Source organism: Leucoraja erinacea, chromosome 21 (genome assembly GCF_028641065.1).
Source record: "Leucoraja erinacea ecotype New England chromosome 21, Leri_hhj_1, whole genome shotgun sequence".
Lineage (NCBI taxonomy): Eukaryota > Metazoa > Chordata > Chondrichthyes > Rajiformes > Rajidae > Leucoraja > Leucoraja erinaceus.
The window spans coordinates 12,297,082-12,318,686 of NC_073397.1; the positions used below are offsets into that span (position 1 = coordinate 12,297,082).

The following is a 21,605-nucleotide window of genomic DNA, read 5'->3' on the forward strand; positions in this document are numbered from 1 at the left end:
CAACTCTTATCTGGAGAGTAATCAGGGCACTGTTAATACCATAGCTTTACTATAGACTATATGGCACATTCTGCTCTAGCCCATACGAATGTCATTTTATATCTTAATTAATTTATTAATCGATAATTCTACCTGTTAATAAGTAAGTCAGTCGTTCCCACCTGTGTATGCCGTGAGATAAAATGACATTGAAATTAGCAAATTACCACCTTTTTATGTTTAAATGAGAATTGAAATTAAATGAGCATGAAAATATATGAAAATATTAGACATCATTTGGCAGCATGATATCAATGACTTTAACACCCTGTCAGCGTACTGAGATCTTAATACATCAATCGTTAATTCTGTCCACTTGTAAATTTATCATGTCTTTGGTCAGTTTATCCACCTGTAACCTTGTCTAACTTTAAAATCACACACTTCTTATTACGCAGCTGGCCCATTGACCCCAAATATATCCAGCAGTCTTACCATCTGTATGTCTGTCTAATGTAATTTGCCTGCCAGTCCATGAATCTGTCCAGTGTCAATCTACGAGCCGTATCACCTGTTGGTTTACAAAACTGCCCATCTGTAAATCCCTCACTGTGCAAGTCTGTTCATCTATCACAGTATTTGTAAAATCTTCCTCTCGATGGTCCTGTCTGTATTGCTTGTTTTGCATCCCTTAGCATCCACTATGGTTATCTTCATGAAACTTTGATATCTTAAGCCAGCAGTTGTTGAAATCAATGAGAGCAGATGGTTTAAAGTGGGATACAACTGTGGACATCACAATAGTGTAAAATGTATAGGAGAAAGTTGATTGCAGAGTTTTCTCTGCACTTTATCTTTGCAAACTGAATATAACTGGATGTGGTCTTCTTTCACAGGTAGTGGCCTGACAGCAACGTCAGGGATTTATCAGGGAAACAACACAATCACCAGCTCTACAGGATTTAACAGTGCACAACAGGTATGTCTGATATCATTACATTCAATGGATACTTGAGATATTTCAAGGCAATGTTCATGTTCATAACTTCATATGTGATGGGAGCAGAATTAGGCCATTTGGTCCATCAAGTCTTCTCTGCCATTCAATCATGGCTGATAGAACTCTCCTTCCTAACCCCCTTTCTCCTACCTTCTCCTCATAACTCTTGACACCCATTCTTAGCACTCTTTTCTAATCTCTCCAAATCCCATCCAAACTTTAAATAAGGATGGTACATTGGCAGTGCAGCTGGTATAGCTGATGCCTCACAACAATCCTCGATCCTGACCTTGGGTGCTGTCTGTGTGGAGTTTGCACATTCTCCATGTGGCCACAGGGGTGCTCCAGTTTCCTTCCATATCCCAAAGATGTGCAGGTTTGTATGCTAATTGGCCTTTCCAAATTGTGTATAGAGAGTGGATAGGGAAGTGAGATAACATAGAACTAGTGTGAACAGGTCATTGATGGTCATCCTGGACTCAGTCTGTTTCCATGCTGTATCTCTAAATTAAACTACAGCTGTGCAATATCTATATAAAATCAACTGTAAATAATAGAATGCATAAGCAGTTACCTGAACTTTGAGAAACTCCTGAGAAAGATGTTGTTTCTTAGAAAAGACTGTATATCAACAGTTCTTGAAGTATTGCAAAGGGCAGATGTGGGAAAGAACTAATGTATTCCCCTTAAGGTGACGATAATGAGATTCAATGCAAAGAAAAACTTACCAATTCATCAACAAGTAAACTTTCCCTTGCAACCGCAAGAGATGCAACACTTGTCCCTTTACCTCCCCCCTCGACTCCGTTCAAGGACCCAAGCAATCGTTCCAGGTGCGACAGAGGTTTACCTGCATCTCTTCCAACCTCATCTATTGCGTCCGCTGCTCTAGATGTCAGCAGATCTATATCGGTGAGACCAAGCGGAGGTTGGGCGATCGTTTCGCCGAACACCTCCGCTCGGTCCGCAATAACCAAGCTGACCTCCCGGTGGCTCAGCACTTCAACTCCCCCTCCCACTCCGTCTCCGACCTCTCTGTCCTGGGTCTCCTCCATGGCCACAGCGAGCAGCCCGGAAATTGGAGGAACAGCACCTCATATTCCGTTTGGGGAGTCTGCATCCCGGGGGCATGAACATCGAATTCTCCCAATTTTGTTAGTCCTTGCTGTCTCCTCCCCTTCCTCAGCCCCCCTGCTGTCTCCTCCCATCCCCCAGCCTTCGGGCTCCTCCTCCTTTTCCCTTTCTTGTCCCTGCCAACCCCCGCCCCCGATCAGTCTGAAGAAGGGTTTCGGCCCGAAACGTTGCCTATTTCCTTCGCTCCATAGATGCTGCTGCACCCGCTGAGTTTCTCCAGCTTTTTTGTGTAACCATCAACAAGTAAAATTGGGCAAACTTTGCCCCCAGGCAGACTTACCTTTCATAGTCCACCATTCTTCCCACTGATAAGCAAAAGTAATTAAAATAGTATACTTTTGCCTTCTACAATCTCCTGCCCATTAACCATCAATTTGTTCTGGAACTCCAGGACAATAGTTAAGATGATAACATGACTGATGAACTGTCCACACTGGACATTTTAGCCGGCATGGCCTAGGGGTCCCTGTCAATACATTCGAGCACTGACATATATTTCTGAAAAAGAAGGGTCCCGACCCAAAACATCACCCGTTCTTTTTCTCCAGAGATGTTGCCTGACCCGCTGAGTTACTCCAGCACTTTGTGTCTATCTTTGATATATACCAGCATCTGCAGTTCCTTTCTACACAATTTCTGAAACTTATGTTTAACTTGCAAGACCATTACGTAGAACGATGGGGTTATTATTTGGATTTTAATTCCTATTTCGCTCAATTTTTGCCACCTGGAAGTCTTTGAATCTAAACTATAATAGATTTTACAGCATTGAGCTTTGAACGCAATTCAAATTCTCTCCCTGAAATGAGTTGGTGGTGTTTGTATTTAACTTGACTAAACTGATAGATGTCCATTGTTTCTGTTTTCCAAGGAATACGCTACATATCCAAGCTTCTCACAAGGACAATATCCACAGTATTACAGCTCTCCATACAGCTCTCCATATGTATCAGCAAACAGCATAAGTCCATCAGCCATTACCGGCATGACCTATCAGATACCGGAACCACCGATCGCTGTAACTAATCAAACAAGTGTAGAGTCGATGTCAGGTAAGGGCAGGACATAAATCTTCAACTCACCCAGAAACAAGTCTTCTTATCTGCGACTTCTAAGCTCTGGTCATAGTCTTAGACAAAAATAATACAATGCAAAAAGCTCCATAATAGGCTAGTAACTGAGGATCATCAAAAGGTATAATGGTCACAATATTCACTGTAAATTTGTTCCTCCAAGGAATTATAATGGTAATAAGTTTGAAAGGCGATTGGGTGGAAGGTGATGGGCAGTGAAGGTTGTCTTGCTCAGAACCCTGTCAAAAAAATGAGCAGCCCAGAAAATGAGTTTTCAAATCCTACACAAAGTAAACTGTGATATTATATCATTAGAGAAATTATATATGTTATCATAATTTTTAAAGGGAAGTGAATTTGAAATACTTTTGGTATTGTCTGTAAATTAATATATCACTGTCACTGTCAAGTCAAGTTTATTTGTCACATACACATACGAGATGTGCAGTGAAATGAAAAGTGGCAATGCTCGCAAACAAACTTTGTGCAAAAAGACAAACAAACAAACAACCAAACAAACTACAAACAGTTCAACCTCTTTTGGATGTGACAAAATGGGTTCTCAGTTATAACAGATAAAAAGCACTCCACATGCAAGTAATACCCCAATCCACCTTCTGCAGCCAAATGTATAATTCCCCTATCTGTAAATAATACAGTAGTCCCCTCTCCCACAGGTACATTTGACCAGCCTTTCTCCTGCAGGTAAATAATCCTCCAATAATTAATGTGGCATTCTCAACTCAAGTCTGAAGAAGGCCCCCAACTCAAAACATCATCTATCTGTGTCTTTCAGAGATGCTGTCTGACATGCTGGGTTACACCAGCACATTGTGTTATTTTAACAAACCAGCATCTGTAGTTCCTTGTATCCAGGAAAAACCCCATTCTAAGCTTCTGCAAATAAATGTAACCATTTTAATTCTCGGTCACGACATGCCACTCCCTGCTGCATCTGGAGTATTATATTCAACAAGGATGTAGGTGGAAATGATGAAAGCAGAAATAATGTATTACCCTACCCTGCAGCAGAAACTAAAATTAAAAGTAGACCCATGTTTGATCTTTAGCTCAATATTTAATTGCAAATTAATTTTGGTGTTATATTGCATTATATTTGTCCAATAAAATTGCAATGAACAATTTTTCAAATTTGATTTCAAGTGATGAATTTCAAAAGCTGTAACTTCAGAAAGGATTATTAGACCTTGGTGATTATAAAGTACTGAAACACTATCGGTCTAAGGGATAGAAGTAGCAGAGAATATATCATTGCTCATGAATTTAAATAGTTGCTTTGGGTGACTGCTTTAATGTCGAAATCTGGTACAAATCAAAGTCTGCCTCAAATAGAATTATTTATAAATTGCCTTCTTATCGAAGGCTTATTGTGTAAGATCGAGAAATGTGAGACGGGGCCTATATGTGGAGGCATCTTGGCTTTGCTAACTTGCAGGAATTCGTGCGGCACCAGAATGATTGTGTACGACTGAAAAAAATACATTGAAATAAATGATGTTAAGTGGAATAGCAATCTAAACAATGCACTGCAGAATGGGGGATGTGGCAGATGCACCTGGAACCACTTACGATGGTTTATCGCCTGTCCATCATTGCAGCATTATAGTGTTACGATGCAAGTCGGGGAAAGTGTTTACACTCGATGAGTTGGGAACAGCAGCCTTATTAAAAACATTTTTTTATTTAAGTAACATTTAATTCACATTTTCATCTAAGACAGCACTGTGGCGCAGCTGGTAGGGCTGCTGCCTCACAGCGCCACAGACCTGGAATCAATCCTGACCTCTGGTGCTGTCTGTGTGGAGTTTGCACGTTCTCAGTGTGACCCCAGATGATCCGGTTTCCTCTCGCATCCCAAAGACGTGCGGGTTTATAGGTTAATTGGACTCTAATGTGGAGGGAGTGGATGAGAAAGTGGGATAACATAGAACTAGTGTGAATGGGTGATAAAATAAATAAGGATGTTTCCACGAGTGGGAGAGTCTAGGACTAGAGATCATAGGCTTAGAATTAAAGGACGTTCTTTTAGGAAGAAGATGAAGAGTGTCGGACTTTAGTCGGAGAGTGGTGAATCTGTGAAATTCTTTACCACAGAAGGCTGTGGAGACCATGTTATTGGATATTTTTAAGACAGAGATAGATACATTTTTGATTAGTAAAGGTGTCAGAGGTTATGGGGAGAAGACAGGAAAATAGGGTTAGGAGGGAGGGATAGATTAGCCATGATTGAATGGCAGGCTCGATGGGCCGAATGGCCTAATTCTACTCCTTTCACATGACTTATAAATATGCAATGCATTTCATTGCATCATTCTGCTTTCACTGTGGCATCATAATTTCTTTATATTGTCACTAGGTTTTTTTTCACGTTCACATTCTTGAACCTGACCAACTTATATATAAAATGGTATCATTTTGTTTGGTCACCAATGCCAAGTCAGTGTGGTGGGGTCAGCAGCTTATCATCTCCCATTCCCTATGTCCCAACCCACCGACTTCAACGAAACCAAATAGCAGGATGTGAATGCTATGGAACATTTGACCCATATGAAAATATATGATACATTCTGTGAGGCAAATATAAATCCCCCCCGTAAACATCCCACCAAGAATGAGCTTGTTTCAAAACTCCAAAGATCTGGGTTCAATCTAAGTTGAATGATCCTGAATTTGTTTGTCCCAGGAGATTACAGTACCGTCAGTCGACCAAGGACCCCTGTGAAAGATTTGGATTCAGATCGACAACGGAGAAGCTCGGATGGAAAGTTGCGTGGAAGATCGAAAAGGAACAATGACCCGTCCCCTCCATTGGACACTGACATTGAGGTACTGAACGATCGTCAACTTTAGCAGAACCTTCAGATTCTTCACAAAGTGTTACTGCATTCCAAATCACTTTTCATCCTACACAGAGCTAGAGGTGGTTCTCAATATTATGGTATAATTACCACAACTTTTCAAATTAATTATTATGGAAACATGGGAATCAGGTTTTAATATGATAATATTAGTGTTCTATTCATAGTACGCCTTTATTATAATTCCACACATAATGTTTGAAAAGATCTACAATGTTACAAAGTTGACGTAACACATAAGGTATCACATTATTATAAAGTTATAGGTGTTGCTCCTCCATCATCACAGCCCTTCACCGGGAAAGAATCTCTGGCTTGGTGATAGCTCTACCTTCCATATCCAGCCTTGATACATTCGGTGAGTTTTCTCACCACCATTGAGAAGCAGTGAAGCGAATGTTGTGGCCTTGCCATAGCTGATTTTTCGAGCTGTTTTCAATATATTTCCCTAAGAATGCTTCCTCTATACTGCTGTGTCTCTATCTGCTCTATCTAAAGGGGACAGCAGAATATTGTTGGCTTTCTGCCAACCTTTGCCCCGCCCACCCAATACCACCATCGTCCTCCACCTCCACTACTGCTGCCAACTCCTTAATGCTGGGCCTAAGAATTAAGCCCCAACACAAGTGTGTTGTAAAGAAAAAAAATTGCAGTTGTAGGAAATCTCAATTTGAAGCAGAAAATGCTGAAATACTCAGGAGGTTTGCAGCATCTGGATAGGGGAAACGGAATTAATGTTCCAGGTCAAATTCCAGTGATTCTATGAGATCGCCTTAAAACGCTCCTGTGACCCAGGATGTCGTCTTTAATATCCCAAATGACAAATCCTTCTAACGTGACATTGTAATGTATTTTTCAGCGTGATCATCTTATTGTTTCTTAATGTGTTCACATAAGTTACCATCTCTGTGGCATCCATTTGAGAGTAATGTAATTTCAATGTATTTCTCTTGAGTTCATTTCTGTGACTTTAATGTTTAATTTTTTTTGATTTTTTTTTTTTTTTTTAGATTTTAAAATATTTTAGATTTTTTTGGGATTTTAAAATCCTTACAAAATCTGACCAAATAATCAATCACGAGTTTGCCAATAAGTTTTTGTTTCCTCTTTCGGGAGTCAGGTCCATATCATGTGAATTTAAATAGTATTTTGCTGAATTTTGTAGCAAATATGATAAAATAATTTGATTTGTTTCTTAAAGATGAAAGTAGCCCCGACTCCCTCCCTTTAGAGCCAATTGCACGTGGCTTCATTTTTAATTTCACCCCTAGGGTTTCAAAACAAAATGTTCTTATATTTATTCAGCCAGAAGCTGAAACAGCAAAGTAAAGCAGAACTTTGTTGATTTAAATGATTATAATATTTTGGTCACAGCTATATCTCCCTGGAAAGGAAGTTCTGTTCTGCACCTCCTGCTTTTTAGTTCAGAACTGAGTGCCTGCTTAACTCACATGGTAAAGTTAGAAATCTGAGAGTTCATGTATCACTTCCAGTCTTCAGTGGATAATCTTAGATACATTTCCAGAGAAACAGTGAAGGAGTTCTCCAGTGATAGATGATTTGATTTTTGGTAAAAGCATTAAGTGAGTTTTCAGAGGGAGTATTAAGAACCTCATGGGAATATTTTTGACATTGGATAATATTCGAAAACAGCTAATATTGATTCGTCCTGTTGTACGCCCAACATTCAATTTCATTGAACTCAGAGGAGATACAAGATGGTGCTTGAATCAATGTTTTTACGCTTGCAAGAATCAAAATGACACCAAAAACACAATTTTGAAGGGTAGTGCCTCTCTGCAAAGACATGCTGAACACTTTGCTGTGCAGGGATGGGTCCAGAAGGTTGCAGGGGGAGAGACCTGGAACAAGAGATGAATGGTGAAGGAACTGCAGATGCTGGTTTAGACCGAAGATAGGCACAAAGTGCTGGAGTGACTCAGAGGGTCAGGCAGCATCTCTGGGGAAAAGGAACAGGTGTCGTTTTGGGTCAGAACTCTTCTTCACACTCATCTCCAGAGATGCTGGGAGGGGGTAAGAAAAGACCTGAACAAATCACAGCCAGCAACTGATGGCCAAGGAAGGATGGAGCACCATAATGGCCCATTGTCGACTGAGGAAGAGGTGATACAGGGATACAAACAGTGGGACTAGTGGGATGACTAGAATGGGAGAGGTGAGGAGAAAGGGATTGCAGGGGTTGCTTGAAATTAGAGAAAGCAACGGGCATGCCGCTGGGTTGCAAGCTGTCCAAGCGAGAAATGAGGTGCTGTTCCTCCAATTTGCACGTGGCCTCACTCTGACAATGGAGGAAGCCCAGGACAGAAAGGTCAGTGTGGGAATGGGAAGGATGGGGATACGACTGGTAAGCAAGGGGACTGGGGTGAGGACATGCGCGGTGGATGCAATTGTTAGTTAGGGATAGAGTTAGCCAAGTCATTTGGTGGGGTATCATTGACCAGAAGCAGAAATTAGATGGGATGGGATTGTTATGAGCTTTCAGATGATGGCCACTTGCTTGCGAGGTGGGGAGGTTCTCTGCCTTTGATGGGTTGTGAGGTGATTTAGGGAGTGGAAGATAAGGGAACTACTTGCGTCAAATTCCCAGCACTGGCCTGAGACCTGCTCATAGAGGTATCCTAATGGCTACAAACACTGAAAGAAGAATATGAGGGTCTTATCTTTCATGCCTTTGCGGTCGGCTGCAGGAGGCAGCCACGCCCCCCCCCCCCCCCCACTTGTGAAATAAGGGCTGAAGCTGGCCAGCTGTGGGAAGGGACCTTAGTTCGCGGGACAAGCGAAATGGAGGTGCGACTGCTATAACCTTAGTGGCCAGCTGCAGCTCGGACTGTAAAATGGCGCCTCCTGCATATGGACTCAGTGGGCTGTTTTGTTCATACTGTACTGACTGGGGTGATTGTGCTTATGTATGGGGATAGTTTTGCTGAGCTGTATTTAAAAATATGTATTTCATTGTACCTGGTACACATGACAATAAAGAACCATTGAACAATTGAACCAATGAAGCAATCTCCACAGCCTGAGAAAGCTTGATTCTGTTTGAGTGATGATGTACTAAGCAAGCCACAAGCGCGACTGACAAATGTTGATTCATTATCCAGATGTGCCGTGCATGTCATTGGATGCCAATGCACTTATCTGGGGTCTAATTTGGGTTAGCACACCAGATGTACTAAGGACCTACTTCCAGATGGGCACTAAGGAACTGGAAAGGAAAACTCAGACTTTACGGACCATGTAATAATTCCCCAACTTTCAATAATGTTTTAAATTTCATTGGACATTGGATTACATTGTGCACAAAAACGTGAATTATGCTTTGCAGGTTCAGGGAGAGAATGGTCAATGTATCCATTCTCCCTTTAATCACCAGCCCCCACACAGAATTAAGCGTTCATGCATTTATCTGTTTTTAAAAAATATAATCATGTTGTGCACAAAATGGAGCTCTGTTTCACCCTAATTGTTTACTTTAGTTTAGTTTAGTTTAGACACACCACAGAAGCCCAGGCACTTCGGCCCAGAGTCCACGCCGACCAGCGATCATAAGGTCAAAGGGATAGGAGTAGAATTAGGCCATTCGGCCCATCATGTTGACTCCGCCATTCAATCATGGCTGATATATCTGTCCTTTCTAACCCCATCCTCCTGCCTTCTCCCCATAACCTCTAACACCTGTACTAGTCAAGAATCTATCTATCTCGGCCTTAAAAATATCCACTGACTTGGCCTCTACAGCCTTCTGTGGCAAAGAATTCCACAGATTCACCACCCTCTGACTAAAGACAATTCTCCTAATCTCCTTCCTAAAAGAGTGTCCTTTAATTCTGAGGCTATGACTCTCCCACAAGTGGAAACATCCTCTCCACATCCACTCTATCCAAGCCTTTCACTATTCTGTATGTTCCATTGAGGTGCCCCCTCATTATTCTAAACTCCAGCGAGTACAAACGTTCATCATAGGTTAACCTACTCACTCCACGCTAACATTATCCTACACACACTTGGCACAATTTACAATTTATACCAAGCCAATTAGTCTATAAACCTGTATGTCTTTGGAGTGTGTGGGGATTCTTACAGGTGTTTTGGGGATTGAATTCCTGGATTCTATCTGTTTACAATTAGGGCTACTGGCTCAAGGTGTCGAAATGAGTCGAATTCTATTTTTATGAAATCAGGTGGCAAGATTTTCCGGGAGTTTTATCAGTATTTTGGGCATAATATTCTGAGATTCCAATCATTTTTCTATGGAAACTGAAATACAACAGCTTTTTAAAAGAGAAAGACACAAAATGGAATAACTCAGCAGGTCAGGCAGCATCTCTGGAGAACATGGATAGGCAACATTTCCATTCAGGTTCCTTCTTCAGACAATAATATTTGTTAATTTATTTTGTGATTAGCTTCAACTTTATTTATAACAATACCTCAGAAAATATTTCCAGAAATATTCAACCAATCTATTTATATTGGCATTAAAGACTAATTGACTAATTCAAGTTCTAATTCAACTACCCCTCTTTGGTGGGGAGGGGGGGGGGGGGGTCCACACAATTAGTTGCTGCTGATGTTATTTTTTTCTCCAAATGCAACACTAACTGCAAGTGGTCATTGCCAGATTCTGACATAACTTGAAATAAGCATGGAGTCCATTCATAGAATAACAATATTCAGCTCTCGACACAAATTGCTGGAGTAACTCAGAGGGTCAGGCAGCAACTCTGGAGAAAAAGGATGGGTGATGTTTCGAGTCGAGACCCTTCTTCAGACAACAGCTTTTGTTCATTTAGTACGTGAAGAAGGGCCCCAACCCGAAACGTCACTTATGAGAAGTGCTGAGTTACTACAGCACTTTGTGTCTATCTTTGATATAAACCTGCATTTCAGTTCTTTGTTTCAACAATATTTAGTAATTGCTCGGGCTAACCTCTTTTTTGGTTCTTTTCTTTGCAGCGGGTTTTTGTGTGGGATTTGGACGAGACCATCATTGTTTTCCATTCTTTACTCACGGGGACATATGCTACACGATATGGAAAGGTAGGAGCTTCACTCGAAACCCCTCGGAGGATAAAGAATGTGTGTGTGTATTTATTTACCAAGTTAATAGTAAAAGCCCCTTTTATGTGGTACACAGAGGCTCTAATTAACCCCTTGAGGACGAAGGTAACATTAAGTCAATTGACTGTAACAATGCCTTTGCACTTAAGTGGAAACCATTGCAAATTAACATTATGTTGGCCTGTATGTTTAACTTATTTTGCCCCATAAGACTGAATCTTTGTAATTCAGAAGGCGACTGCTTTTTTGCAAGGTATTATAATGGTAAAAAACCGAGCATCCAGAATAATGGGCCTTCCATCGCCATATGTGGAAAAAATAGAAAAATCAGATGCTTGAAGACTCCCTTTTAAAATAGCATTAACATTCTAGCACAAGTTCTTGTGTTTTCAGCCAGCTCATTGTAAAGTTTTTAATGTTCATCTGGACCATATGGGAAAGTAGGTTTGTGAAGCAGAACCCAGACCTGTGGTGTGGAAATGTGTGCTTTGTGTTGGCCATGCATCAAGGTGCTTGTAGATTGAAAGCATTACAAAGAGTCATGGAGGATATCACAAATGTCCCATTGTATCCCACAGATGTATTCAAGAGAGAGTTTGATAGAGCTCTTAGGGCTAACGGAATCAGGGGATATGGGGAGAAAGCAGTAACGGGGTACTGATTTTGGATGATCATCCATGATCATGTTGAATGGCTGTGCTGGCTCGTAGTTTATTAAACCTATTTTCTATACATATGATTCTATGTCCCCTTCTATTTTGCAGAAAATACAAAGATAGGTAGGGGCAGGCAGTGTAGAGAAAGCAGGCACTCTGCAAAAGGACTTGGACAGGTTGGGAGAGTGGGCTGAGAAGTGGCAGATGGAATACAGCATAGCAAAGTGTGATGTCATGCATTTTAGTAGTAGGAATAAAGGCGTAGACTGTTTATCAGATATCAGAGGTGCAAAGGAACTTGGGAGAACTGGTGCAGGATTCCCAAGTTGAATCGGTAGTATGGAAGGTGAATGCAATGCTAGCAATTATTTCAAGAGGGCTAGAATACAAAATAGGGATGTAATGCTAAGGTTTTATAAGGCACTAGTCAGACTGCATTTGGAGTATTGCGAGTAATTTTGGGCCCCATATCTGAGGAAGGATGTGCTGGCATTGGAGAGGGTCCAGGGACGTTTATGAGAATGATCCCAAGAATGATTGGGTTAACATATGATGTATATGCTTATTACACGATCTTTCACTAAACTCATTGAGCAGAGAAGGTCATAGAAATCAAACTTGTGTCCTTGTGCCTAAGGTTTTACAGTTATAGAGTCATCGAATCATATAGCAAGGAAACAGACCCTTTGGCCCATCTTGCCCATGCTGACCAAGATGTCCCATCTCAGTGAGCCCCATTTGCCTGTGTTAGGCCCATATCCTTCTAAATCTTTTCCACCCGATGTTATTCAATATCTATCTCCTTATTTCCCTTGTTACCTCTGGGCTATACTTTAAATGTTTTGATTGGCTATCATATCATTTGTAACATTTTGATTTTGTGAAAAGAATACGATGAACACAAACCCTTACTTTACAAAGCAAAACACAAAGTGCTGGTGGATATAACAGGTCATGTAGCATCTGTGGAGGGAATGGACAGGCGATGTTTCGAGTTAAGGGCCTTCTTCAGACTGGAAAAGATCTGAAGAAGTTTATTCTTGTTACCTTTACTGAGACCAAATGAAAAGCTTTGCTTTACATGCTATCCAGTCAGATCAGATAACACTCTGCATAAATACAATCACTTCAAACTCAAGTACAATAGATAGAGCAAAGGGGAAGATACAGAGGGCAGAATATAGTTCTCAGCATTGTAGCGCAACAGTTCCACAGACATAGTCCAATGTCCACAATGGGGTGGAGGTGATTCGGACCGTACCCTAGCAACGGAGGAGTGTTCAGAGGTCTGATAACACAAGAGAAAACATTGTATCTGAGTCTGGTGATGGGATAAAGTCGGGGCAGGTGATAAGTGGATGTATGCGAGGGTGAGATTGAATGGCATATCGGTGAAGTAAGTGACAAAGACTGGAAATTAAAAGGAGACGAAAGGGTATCAAATAATGTCATAAGAGGAGTCAAATGTGAAGCCATAGGGAGAGACTTAGGTGGAAGGGGATAGGGTGGAGTGGGGAGGAGAATCGAAGGACCATTCCTTACTTCATTATTTGCTCACTACAATTCTTAGAGATTCTGAGGTGGCAGAGATAAAGAAAATGTGAATGAAAAGATGTTAACGGTGAAAGAACAAGCAAAGAGAAAAATAGAAAACAAAGGAAAACTTTGCTCTGTGCAATGCTTTTTATATACACAAGAATTACACGGGTACATCAAAGCCAATGGAGTAAATAGGAATTGTCGTGACACTTTTTGCCAATAACTGTAAGACAAATGATCAGATAATGTTTTCCTGAAGGAGGTGTTGCATAGTAATCATTGGGATGATGCTGTTCTTCAATCGGGAACGTCCATCAGGTGCTTTTGCCTTCTCATCCAAAAGTAGCCTTTCTGACTTTAATAATGCCGCATGAATTCAATGTTGAGATAGGTGCTAAAGACTGGAAAAAGCATGATAAGGAGACGGTGAAAGTGAAAAAGCATAACAGCAAAATACAAAGTAGATAGATGAAACTCGTAGTACACCTGTTCAGTTTGTTTCCAACATTTGGTTAAAAGTAAAGAAATACATTTTTGCTGTGATTGTGGTAAGGCAATGGTCAAGAGAGTCGAGAGTGTTTTACTGTCTTATGCTACAAAGTTTGGCCTATTGAGCATGTACTGATCCCAGATCTTCTGTGGTGGAGGGGCATGGTGTGGCTTTGCCTATAGACCCCGTCTTTTACAATCCCTTCCCACATCAAGCCCCAACCACGATTTGACCATCACCCTCAGAAGACTTTGTTGGCAAACCCACAGAGTGTTTCATTCCAAAGTTGATATATCTTCTTCTTATGCCGTGGGTCCATCTCCTTTGGAAAGATTCCACAAGAATAGTACCGACTTCTGTAACTACTCTTACATCACGAGGCCATGAACTAATTCGGGCAGTCACAGTGGCGCAGCGGGAGAGTTGCTGCCTTACAGCGAATGCAGCGCCTGAGATCCGGGTTCGATCCCGATTACGGGTGCTGTCTGTACGGAGTTTGCACGTTCTCTCCGCAACCTGCGTGGGTTTTCTCCGAGATCTTCGGTTTCCTCCCACATTCCAAAGACGTACAGGTTTGTAGGTTAATTGGCTTGGTAAATGTAAAAATTGTCCCTAGTGGGTGTTAATGTGCGGGGATCGCTGGTCGGCATTGCCCCAGTGGGCCGAAGGGCCTGTTTCCATGCTGTACCTCTAAACTAAACTAAACTAATTGTTTTCCCTTGTAGCATTTCCAAGAGATCAACGTCCTCTGAACGATATTTGAGTAATTCTTCTCATAATCTCCCCAATGCATTTCTGAATCAAATATGCAGTGAGAGAAATAGGACGTTGTGGTGCGTGGGACACATACACCATGCAGTGTTTATATATCTCTGTGTCCAAATTAAACAGGACATTAATTTCCTCGGATATTCAAATGAGCAACCTAATACCAAGTTAAGAAACACTCTTGGAAATTCTTTAGTGCCAATCAAAGCTTGCAGAGAATCCACAGATCATCAGCAGGATTATTGCTGTATCATTGGATTATTGACTCATGATGATCCATTCCAAGCACCAGTTGTCTACTAAAAGGCAATCAGTCAATGCTTTATGAGTTCACTATGATGGAAAGAATGTGAAGATAAGGTGGGAGGGGTAAAATTTAGAAGATGTGCAGGGCAAATTAGTTTTACACAGAGAGTGGTGGGTGCCTGGAACATGCTGCCAGGTATGGTGGAGGCAGGTACAACAGTGGCATTTAAAAGAATTCCCGATAGACACATGGATATACAGGAAATGGTGGCAGAGATTAGTTGAACCTGGTATCCTGCTTGGACTGGACATTGTGGGCTGAAATAAGTGTTCCGTGCTGTATTCTATGAAAACTGCACAGTGTTGCTGCTGGTAGAGCTATAGGCTCGCAACGCCAGAGACCCAGGTTCGATCCTGACTTTGGATGCTGTCTGTGTGGAGTTTGCATGCTCACCCAGACTGCGTGGGGTTTCTTTCGGAACTCCGGTTTCCTCCCACATCCCAAAGACGTGCGGGTTTGTAGGTAAATTGGTAAAATTGCCAAAAATGCGCAGGGAGTGGATGCAAAGGTGGGATAACGTAGAACTAGTGAGGACTCGGTGCGCCATAGGACCTGTTTCCATGCTGTATCTCTAAACTAAACTAAACTACTAACCTAAGAATCTGCTTGTGAATTAGGCATACTGCCATCATGTTTCTCGGCCACTATCTCTAATAGCTCTAAGTTATGGATCCAGCGCTAGTGCAGTCAGATGGGATCAAAGACTCAATTTACTGCCCTGCAGCCATCCCTGATCTGGGAATACTTGATCCTGGCACTGCTTCTCAAAACTCTCAACTTTGTTTCATTCCCTGCTTTTAATCAAAACATAGGTTTACGGCAGCTTCGTAGCTGAAAACATTAAGAGCACCTTTTTATTGTTACAGAAAAATGTATCTCTTGACGCGGGAGTTATTGTTTCAATATGAAAAGCCGTTATGTTATTAACAATGCTGTAAGGGAAATCAAACTTTACAGCAATCCGGTCATTCCCCTGACAGGAATTTTCAGCAATATGTTTGGCAAAAAGGAAGTGGTGTCAGTGGGTCTATTTCACGTTGTTTGATGAGCAATTCTCTATTGGATCTTGTAAAATAGCTTCTGAAAAAGAAGGGGAACTGGAGAATGATACTGTACAGAAGTTGCAATGAGAATAAGGGACTGGTGACATCATAACTGCATCCACACGCCATTCTCTGGAATAGTTCCGCAGCCGACTGTAAATTAATAACTTGCGGAACTGGGGGTGGTGGGGAAGCCTTTTGCTGCAATATTGTCCTGGGTCAAGAGACAAGAACAGCAGGAGTCTGGCATGGGAAGTACTTTGAGGGATCTAAGTGGATGTGAACGGATATAGGCTATGACCACTATAACATTAATTCTCTAGGCTACAGTACTTTGGGGGAAGTTGGATTTCCTTCTGAGGGTCATGCGTTTTCAGAACTCAGTCTGTTGAGCAATACAGTTTTGACCAAATTCCAAGATAATCCTCAGGAACAACACTCTCTTTAAATTTAGTGCAGCCGGTGCGTTTATAAGTTCAAGGGGAAACTAATAAGAATCCATTGTGCTATAAATAATATCAATCAAATGCAATGAAGCACATTGCCATTTTAAGAACATGTTTCAGACAATTTCCTGAAGTCTTTGGCTACATTCTCTCAGGAAGAGGGAAGTAAAAAAATTTGTTTAAAATCTGCAAAGGGAATTCGCAGCACAGAAGTGAATATTTAGACAACTCTTGAGCAACAAGGAGTATAACAAGGAAGCAATCTGGATGGTGTTGAAGGCTAGCTCGTGGGTCTGTAGAGAACTGCTGGACAGCTATAAAGTGAGTGTTAGCAGGTTCTGCAATGAGAATAGTGTTGTGCAACATGGAGGTTTATTAGGCACTGAAGGTCAGATGCAGGTGCACCTGACTTCTTGCTCACCCCTGGGTCCTTTGTTCATACGTTGAACTGAACTGCTGGACACAAATCACATCTGGCCCCCGAGCTTTATGCCAGCCACAGCTGCGGTGCAGTCAACCTTCAATAAAAATCATTTTGTTAAAATCCTTGCTTATTTCACTGTAATGTGTTTTAAATTTAACTTGTTATTCTTTCCATTTTGAATGCAGCACAGTGGTGCAGCACTTTGCACTGTGCTACAGTTGTGCCAGAATGGTTGGCACAGTGGCGCAGCAGTAGAGTTGCTGCCTTATGATGCCAGGGACCCGGGTTCGATCCTGTCTATGGGTGCTGTCTATGTAGAATTTGTACATATTCCCTGTGACCGCGTGGGTTTTCTCTGGGTGCTACAGTTTCCCGCACATTCCAAAGTTGTGCAGATTTACAGGTTAATTGGCTTCTGTAAATTGCCCCTAGTGTGTAGAATAGGTGATCGTTGGTCGGTGTGGACTTGGTTGGACAAAATAGCCTGTTTCTCTAAACTAAACTAAACTAAATTTATTTCTGCCATCTGTTTTAATTATTTATATCACTTTCAACTTCTTCAGTGGAGATACAAGTAACTGCAGATGCTAATTTACGAAACACAAACAAAGTGCTTGGGTAACTCAGCTGGTCAAGCAGCATCTCTGGAGGCCATGAATAGGTGCCGTTTTGAGTTGAGAGGTTTTGACTTTAGATAACATAGGTTCCAAAGGATGTCAGGGTAGCGCAGTGCCCTGTATGTATCTACATGTATATATGTATGTATCTATATATTTACATACAGCCTCTGTATGTATCACCATCAAAACTCTGATGATATGAGTCTGAAGAAGGGTCTCGACCCAAAACGTCGCTATGTACTCAGGAGATGATGCATAACATGCTGATTTACTCCAGCACTTTATGTTTTACTCCAGGTTCCAGCATCTGCAGTTCCTTAAGTCTCTATCAAGACACTCTGTCATTGGTTCCAACCCAAACTATGGTCAACACCTCTTTTTAGACCCTTCATCCCCTAACCTTCTCCCACCTCCAGTCTCCTGGAAGGACTTATTTACATTGGGGAGGGTGCAGAGGAGGTTCACCAGGATAGTACATGGAATAGACATTTTGATTATGAGAAGGGATCGAATAGGCTTGGTTGGTGTCCCTTGGAACAGAGGATGCTGTGGAAAGCAGGGGAAGGGTGGATGGGGTAGAGTACTCTGATAAGATGTACTTTAAACCCTCATGTAAACGGACCTCATTATAACGGATTTTGGTTGTAGCAGCGGACCTGCAGATGGGTGTCGGTGCTACTTCCCCAACTTACACGGCCCCCCCAGCCGCTTGCAGCCCTGGCTGCCCTGACTGCCCCCATGCTGCCCCATCTCGTGCTGTTTCCAGCCCAGACCTTCTGCCACCACCGACCCTTACTTGCACCTACAGACCGTGACAATTTACTCCACTGACACTTGCATCTCCCCCTCCCCCCCCCCCGCCCCCCCCCCCCCCCCCCCCCCCCCCCCCCCCCCCCCCAGTCACCAGGACCGCCCACTTGCCTGGATTCCAGCCCTAGTTCTGGACCAAGAATCTGAAGTGGGGTCTCGACCCGAAATATCACCTATCCATGTTCTCCAGAGATGTTGCCTGACCCGCTGAGTTACTCCAGCACTTGGTGTCCTTTTGTGTATTAACCAGCAACTGCAGTTGTTTGTATCTGCTACTAATACAATGATGATACCTTACTTGGTTATAGTGGACAATCAGCAATAATGGGAATGATTCCCCCCACCTGTGGTCCGTTATAACAATGTTTTACTGTATCCAAAACTAAACTACGAGAGGCATAGAGAGGTAGATGGTAAGAAACTTTATACCCCCATTGATTAAAATGCCATGGGTTTAAGCTGAGGAATAGGAGCTTCAGAGGGGATATGAGGAAATAAATTTTCACCTAGGGATGAGGCTGGAATCTGTAGAAGAAAAAAGTAGATGGGTATAATCCACCAAAACGTGCTTCCCGACAGAATCGCAAGATTTCTCAAAAGAGCCTTTGGCAACACCACAATTATCTTTTTTAGTACTCCCACAAGAGTTAAGATTTAAAGCATTGTAAAATCTTGCTTGAATCTGTAGTTAGTACGAACAAGGAACAGTAAAAGGATGCCATGAAAGTTTGCAAGAGGGTTTAAGCGATCAGGACATCAATGTTTGTTGAATTACCTTGTGTTTCATAAAGAGCCCCATGGTTTCCATTGTATTATAAAAACAGCTCCATTTGAACCAGATTGGCTGAATTAGGTATTTCTTGGCCCAGCACCAGCAATGGGCAACTTCAATAAATTCTGCTTCTTGTGAAACACAAAACCACTGTCCCAAGTTTGTTATTGAAGAACCAAAAGAAAAGCTGCCAAAATCCCAAGACGTAACACTCCTTTAAGGTTAAAATCAACAGGCTTCCCCATGGACTATTAGTTAAAAGGACCGTACAGATTCCATTCCTTTTACACGAGACTTGGCCCTGTCACCTTTGTGCTCAAACTTCTGAGAGATCTCCATTCTTTGGACAAACACTTTAGACAGAGTGCTTAACCGCATCTGTTTATTTTATTTTTCTAATGAGAAAACCTTCCAATTTCTGCCTGGCTCAGCTGTGTTTATTTACACTATGTTAGTCATGCGTGCTGTGCTCTCTGGGACATTAAAGAGCTGCAGATGCCTTAGCTCCAATGCTGGCTTGGCTTCCAGGCAAAAGAAGTGAAACAGAACCCACTAAACCCTTTAAACTAGTCTAGAAAACAAATAGAGTATAATGTGCGCAGTAGACCATGGATTTTTAAAGTGCAGAATTTAATAAGGCATTTCTAATACAAGTCACAGACTTAACCCTTTTAGGTTCACATGCTGAAGATGACACAAGAGGCATCCACAATGACACTCTGAACCCAGAGAAGAATGTTTATGTAAATAGATTGTTACCATTGGTCTTAAATTTGTCCTTTTTTTCATTGTATAGCCACTTGTGCAAAACGGTGGAGCACATCTTAAACAGTAAAAATCCTGTGGAATAGAGGAGTGGGGAGATTTATCGCTCCGTATATCCAGATTCCCAAAATTAGGAAAGTCGTAAAATGAACAAATGGAACTCTGATTTCAAGCACGAGATATACAAACAAGTAATTATTTCCACAAGTCTGGCTTGACAACAATTAAATGATTCTGTGAAGATATTGGAGCGTCAGTGAGGATGGAAAAACTGGTTTTACAGAATATCAGAAAGGTTGCTATTGATATTCACAAAACGCTGGAGTAACTCAGCGGGACAGGCAGCATCTCTGGAGAAAAGGAATGGGTGACGTTTTGGGTCGAGACCCTTCTTATAATGTTGGTCTGTTATTGCCAAGTGTACTGAGGTAAAATGAAAAACCTTGTTTGCGTGCTGTCCAGTCAAATCATACTACAGGTACTATCAAATCATACTACTGTGACTACTATCAAGCTGTATACAGATAGTGCAGGGAGAAAAATACCAGAGTGCAGAATATAGTATTACCACATGATAGTGTTACAGCTACAGAGAAACTGCAGATGAAATCATGTTTAAATAATGAGGAGGTTGGGAGATTGAACTAAAGCCATATCTTATGAGGTAGCTTATGAGTTCAGTAGTCTGATATCAGTGGAGAAGAAGTTGTTCCTGAAACTGGAATCTGAAATGTCATAATATAGTTTGAAATTGAATGAGTCGAATTGTTTCTGCAGCACTGAGGAATAAGTAGTACAGTGGTATAAAATTATAAAACGTTTTATAAGAGTAAACAGTGAAATATTATTTCCTCTTGTCTGGAAACAGGGATGTCATTTTAGAATTCTGGAGCACAAGTTTACATTTGTTTGCAAAAAGGGTTATTAATCTGGAATGTGTAAGAAGGAACTGCAGATGCTGGTTGAAACCGGAGATAGACACAAAAAGCTGGAGTAACTCAGCGGGACAGGCAGCATCTCTGGAGAGAAGGAATGGGTGACGTTTCCGGTCGAGACCCTTAATCTGGAATGAATCCACACAAAAATCTATTGAACCTGAGTCAGACATGACTCAAAGATGGATTTTGATAAGTTCTCAAAGAAAATAATTATAATTCTAGTGCACCTGAATGGTTGCTTTAGTTTGGCTATGTAGCAGAGTCCTAATGATCTTTCCTGCCTAGAGAACGAGGGTGTCTATGCTGAAGAGTGGTCAGACCGATGGAGTGCTCTGAGGCCATAGTTCAGTGGGCACAGACTCGCTGGGCTGTATCTTCCATGCTATATCTCCAAACTGAGTAACATATTATATGTCAGTCACAAATTATTGAAGCTAAAAATGTGGCTTTGTATTCCAGGTTACATTGACATGATGATGGAATTAGTATTTATTTCTTGTCCATCATTGTACATTATACCGCCTTCCATTGGTCTGATTGTAATATCATCTAACATATCAGTCTACTGTCGGCACAATAAATACTGTGACAACTGTAAATCCCTTCATATTATCATTACCCCCCCCTTGCTTTTGAAGATATCAGAAGAAAAGAAGGAAATTCTAAAGGGCTATTCTGTGCTTCATTAGATCATGATCATGCCCCACTGTTACCAATTTACCAAACATTCTTTACCCCTGATACTCAAATTCCCAATGTGCTGCAATCTTGATTGTCTCCCAGCATTTAGCTGCATTTTTCTTTAATGGGAATAGACTGTGTAGTGGCAGATTATTACGGGCCACAGCAGACTGGTTTGTTCTATTGTGACTACTCGTGT

General features: G+C 41.5%; 1 protein-coding gene and 1 long non-coding RNA gene across 7 annotated transcripts in view; one reads left to right on the top strand and one right to left on the bottom strand.

The window, feature by feature from the left end:
* The window catches only part of LOC129707254 (eyes absent homolog 1-like), a 207,803-nt gene that overhangs the window by 125,013 nt on the left and 61,185 nt on the right, over positions 1-21,605 (top strand). For all 6 annotated transcript variants that reach the window (XM_055652151.1, XM_055652150.1, XM_055652153.1 and 3 more), the window contains exons 7-10: positions 876-958; positions 2,985-3,165; positions 5,891-6,033; positions 11,043-11,126. In XM_055652151.1, coding sequence (XP_055508126.1) covers positions 876-958; positions 2,985-3,165; positions 5,891-6,033; positions 11,043-11,126 — 491 coding nt within the window. The remainder of the gene's footprint in view (positions 1-875; positions 959-2,984; positions 3,166-5,890; positions 6,034-11,042; positions 11,127-21,605) is intronic.
* Positions 11,135-19,613, bottom strand: LOC129707257 (uncharacterized). The gene is made up of 3 exons (XR_008725161.1): positions 19,026-19,613; positions 16,818-16,914; positions 11,135-13,743 (listed from the first exon to the last, which is right to left on the bottom strand). It is a non-coding gene; the product is annotated as an uncharacterized LOC129707257 (long non-coding RNA).